General features: G+C 40.5%; 1 protein-coding gene across 1 annotated transcript; it reads right to left on the reverse strand.

Annotated features, from left to right (window-relative positions):
- Nucleotides 1–269: 269 nt before the first annotated feature.
- Nucleotides 270–1,290, reverse strand: LOC121878665 (copper-specific metallothionein-2-like). Its single transcript, XM_042384986.1, has 3 exons — nucleotides 1,135–1,290; nucleotides 874–972; nucleotides 270–691 (listed from the first exon to the last, which is right to left on the reverse strand). The coding sequence occupies exons 1-3, from the start codon at nucleotides 1,253–1,255 to the stop codon at nucleotides 612–614; spliced, it is 300 nt and encodes a 99-aa protein (XP_042240920.1). The 5' UTR covers nucleotides 1,256–1,290; the 3' UTR covers nucleotides 270–611.
- Nucleotides 1,291–4,719: the final 3,429 nt, after the last annotated feature.

The raw sequence follows: 4,719 nt of genomic DNA on the forward strand, positions 1-4,719 counted from the left end.
TGGGGCAGGCAAACGCAAGCTCCAGGTATGAACACTCGTCTGAATAATGTCCTCAGAGATGTTTATAAACTTCTATTAAGTCACCTCTTGCCTGCCCTATCTCTCTGGGTACCGAGGTGCTTTAGTCCAAAAGTTTATCCTATAAACCTTGTAACATATTGATAAAACCTACAGAGTTTGATGCAAATCAGCAAAACAGTTCTCTAGTTATTTTAGATACATACAGGACATTGTTCAATAGTGGTGGGCAGGGTAATAAAAAAAAAAGCTCACAAAGGGACTGTTCTCTTATTTATATCAATGATTATTAAATCTCAAGTTATGTGTGTCAATTTATTACATTTGTTAATGACTATGATAAATATCATAAACACTACAGTACAGTACATAAGATTCTAAAGTTATCCTAAACATGTCAGTGATGTACGTACAAATAAAGAGCATAGTAATGGCAGATCTAATTTATAGTTTTGATCAACTTGCAGTCACAGTATATTGATCTATTATCTGCAAGTCTACCAACGTCACATGGCCACTAAATGACGTGTCCACCAGCGCCAGGTGTAATGGTATCAGCTGGTGCCCTGGGCGCTTGTATTTATTGAGATGGACTACTTCATGGGACAGGGGCTGCACTTACAGTCGGTCCCACAGCAACAGGCAGAAGACTTACACTGGCAGCTGGACCCACCTGTCGACAGGATAAAATATATTTTACTTCTTGCACAGTTAAAATTAAGCGATATAGATCAAGGGATTTAAATAAAAATAAAATAAATTACCACCAATCTACTAGTTAAGTATAAAGAGGTTTGTAGGATATAACAAATAAGAATATGATAACTGAGTCTTAGAAATGAAAAGTGTAGTTACAGTTGCCATCTGAGCCCGAGCAGGACTTCTTGCTGGGACAAGAGGCACAGTTACAGTTGGTGCCGCAGCAACAGGCTCCGGACCCACACTTGCATGAGGCTGTGGATAACAACACACTTTACTCTCGCTTGTTGCACTAATTTGATTCGTTTTGATGTGACGCCAGGGAATAGGTAAGACGGGAGTGTTATTGGGTAAAGGAAAATAATAACTAAATCATCAAAATAAACCTGCGTGATCCAAAAATCAAAATATACTCACTTCCACATCCACAAGGCATGACGGTGGTGGTGACTGTTCTGCTGTTGATATCTGGGTGCAGTAAGAGAGATGATGAGTTTATGAGCATATCACAAAAGCGGAAACATATATAGCGTCTCATCAAGGGTGTCGTGTGGAGAGAACAAAGTGATAGGCACGGGTGCGGGTCGTGCGCAGCTGTTGGGGGTGGGGGGAAGGGGAGCATACGCACCAAGATCACTTAATTATCTCCTCCCGACTGTATTTTTTTAATGAGGTTTCAGCATAATCTATTTTCTATTAAATTAAAGTTTTCCGTAAGGAAAATACATGTACTTAGGATTTGTTCAGATATCACACATACTAAGGTGGATAATTCATTTTAGTATAGAATTGACAACACAAGGAAAACTTCTCTGGTTAAGGAAAATATCATACTAACTGCCCATTTACCCATGATTGTGCCGTTATAATGATCATTGATCCCTATCTCAAGTGTTTGTCTGAACGTGTGATTTTTGCTCAGCTCTACCATATCAATTGTGTGTATGATTATTGAGCCCTATGTCAAATATATGTACTGTATAAAGTGTATGTGTGAATATATGATTGTTAAAGTCTACATCCGTGTCTGTGAATGTATGATATTGTAGTGGATACTACGCTACAATATTTCAGCCAGACGCTGTATCAAGTAAGTATAAAAATACAGAATTCAATTTTCAATTTCAATTGTTTATTCCTTGATAGAGGAAGCGGGATCCTGGTGCTGTCACTAGGTACCCCTGTACAATGACACCAGAAGCATCTGGCAAGTGTGACAAGTATATACAGTATAAATATTATAAAGGGGCTTACTAAAGCGTAAGGAAGGAAGGATATTCCTTTAACACATAATCAATATTATTTACAAAATATCTGGCCAGTATGGGGAGGATCATCGTGTCTCCGTCAGGGGGTCGTGAAGTGGTGGTTCAGCAGGCGTCACGGAAGCTTTGTGTGTGGGGACATCTTAGTAGGTAGTGGATAAGGGTGCTGCTGTCGGGTCTTCTGCATAATGCACAAGAGTGTTGCTTAGGGGATGCGGGGATACCAATCTCCCAAGCAAAGTCATACCCAATGATGATACGTGCAGCAATCACGTCCCCTTTCCGAGACCCTTTCCCGTAGACGTACGAGAGGTCAGGAAGTTTACGGAGGACATCGTACCAGGTGGGCGGGGAGTCCAGGGGGATGGCTGCTTCCCGAGCTTCTCTCTGTTTGCGGCGAATTTGGGTCCTAAGCTGTAAAAGTGTTCGAGGAACAACGTAGTCAGGTGTGGCCTTGTTGCAGCCAGTCTTGGCAAGGCCATCTGCTGCCTCATTCCCCAAGATACCGACATGACTGGGTATCCATAGGAATGTCACAGGACGGCCTGCATCCTGAAGTGTGGATGTTAACCCTCGTATTCGGAGGATGAGGTCCTTATTTTCCCCTGATCCAAATGCGATCCCGTCGAGAGCAGACCTGGAATCGCAGCAGACAAGCAAGGGGCAGAAACCATCTGCTTCTTCCTCAGCGAGAAGGGCAGCAAGGAGGGCTATTAGTTCAGCCTGAGTGGAGGATGCCCCGTCAGAAACTCTGAGAGACAGTTTGATAGGCTCAGGGGCATCCGGACGGGAGATGTAGACACCAGCCCCGGCCCTACCTGTAGCGAGGTCAACAGAACCATCAGTGTAGAGGACGACCCTACCTGGGGACCAGTGGGCGATCCTGGAGAGGTGGTATTTGCAGAGAATAACAGGGTTCACCTGGGATTTCGGGTAAATACAGAATTGCTGAGCCCTAATCATGAGCGTATACATGAATCTCGATTCCTAATCGTAATGTTATTGTGAATGTTTAATCTTAAGTTTACAGTACACTGTACTGTACGTGTTATAGTGAATGTTGAGTTGCAAGTATAATGTTCTTGTGAACGTTGACCCTTAAGTATAGGGTTATTGTGAATGTTGAATCTTAGGTGATAATGACAGGTACTATAAGATTAGCCGAAGAAAGTCATTATTTCCAATGAGTTCATGTGTTGATATGAAAACTTTGACCTAAAATTATTCGCAGTTGAAGACATGACCCAGTTGTTACCCCCAAGTTGATGATTTCTGCTGCGTTCAAAGGAAACTTCAATTTCAGCTCTCACACTAGTTGAGCGACGTGGTAACTTTTGCCTACACAGTATGCACAACATCTTAACGTGTATGAATTACATGTTTGAAGGCAGTACTGTACTCTTTCTTGGTCTAATAATTATCTAATACAGAATGAAGTTGAACAATGGCAAAGAGGATAAGGGAACTACTTCATATTTTTCCCGCCTCTGCTAACGGCCGTGTAATATTTCAATGTGATTCTGATCTTTTAAAATGTTGTTTTTGCATAATGTACTATTACTGATATGTAATTTCTTAGTATGTCTTATTGTGGGCAAAAATAAGTATATATTAAATGCATCCTCCGAAAGCGTGAATTTGCTACCAGAGTTTATCAGTTAATTCACGTATAATACTTCTGATAAACTTCCTACGTGTCTATGTTTGACATTATGAAGGTATGTATCTCTATAAATTTAGCTAAATGTCTTTCTCGTCAGAAACGGTCTTTATGAAAAAAACTCATTTAGAAATACACCATTACTCATTACAAAATCTGACAGGTTTGCAACAGCCAAGCAGCTGTAACTCTTGAGGAGGGGACGGGGCATCTCTTTTCAGCTGGGAAAAAACGCGCTAATTACCCCCGGAACTGTACCAAGACTCATAATTTGTCTCACTAAAGACATTAGGCTGAAGATCACTCCTGATCCAACAAACAAGGTGATGAATCATCCCCATGCGACCCGCTGACCAAACAGAGGTGGATTAATTCCTCCAGTGCCTACCTCAAAATACTAGGTAATCATGACAAGCAAGAGACAGACAAGGCACAATGGCTATGCTTCATAAAAGGAATAACCGATCATATGACAGTTGGAATTAAAACATTACAGAACCTTGATAGTTAATTATGGATTCGGGAATAACCATGAATCCGTGACATTGTATAAAATCTAAACAAATTGAAGAAGGTCTATACAGTAAAATTTACATTTTGTTCACCTTTTACAATTTACACAAACCCTACGGTAAGTTACCTTTACCAGTATAGTTGAGTAGTTGACTCTTTTTTTCGCATCATGTAATTGCTTGAAAAATATTCAAATTGTGGTAGTAAAGACACTGTAGGGTGACAATGTGGTGCTTTTTGGCATCGCACATAGCAACAACAGATAGTATACAAGTACTGTAAGCAGGAATATACTCTATGTCGTAGATGGACATTATCACTCAGTAGCAGACAAGCCTAACTATGAGTCAAAGTCCCAGTTCCCCCTCCCAAGGTTTATCAAAATAACTTGTTGTGGTGATGTTCCTCGGCGATAGCGATATTATTATCAGGTGACCTTATTGATGTCTGACACACAAACACACACACATTGGATATATAGTTAGACACTAATTTATTAACATACATACATACATACACACACACACACACACACACACACACACATATATATATATATATATA

Source organism: Homarus americanus, unplaced genomic scaffold, assembly GCF_018991925.1.
Source record: "Homarus americanus isolate GMGI-L3 unplaced genomic scaffold, GMGI_Hamer_2.0 scaffold29226, whole genome shotgun sequence".
Classification (NCBI taxonomy): Eukaryota; Metazoa; Arthropoda; class Malacostraca; order Decapoda; family Nephropidae; genus Homarus; species Homarus americanus.

Bases quoted from the DNA above. Each gene is read 5' to 3' on its own strand.
- LOC121878665 (XM_042384986.1), bottom strand. From the start codon at position 1,255: ATGAGACGCTATATATGTTTCCGCTTTTGTGATATGCTCATAAACTCA. The intron at 973-1,134 runs GTGAGTATATTT...TGTTATCCACAG, and splicing joins CATGCCTTGTGGATGTGGAA to CCTCATGCAAGTGTGGGTCC. The intron at 692-873 runs GTAACTACACTT...TCCTGTCGACAG, and splicing joins CTCGGGCTCAGATGGCAACT to GTGGGTCCAGCTGCCAGTGT.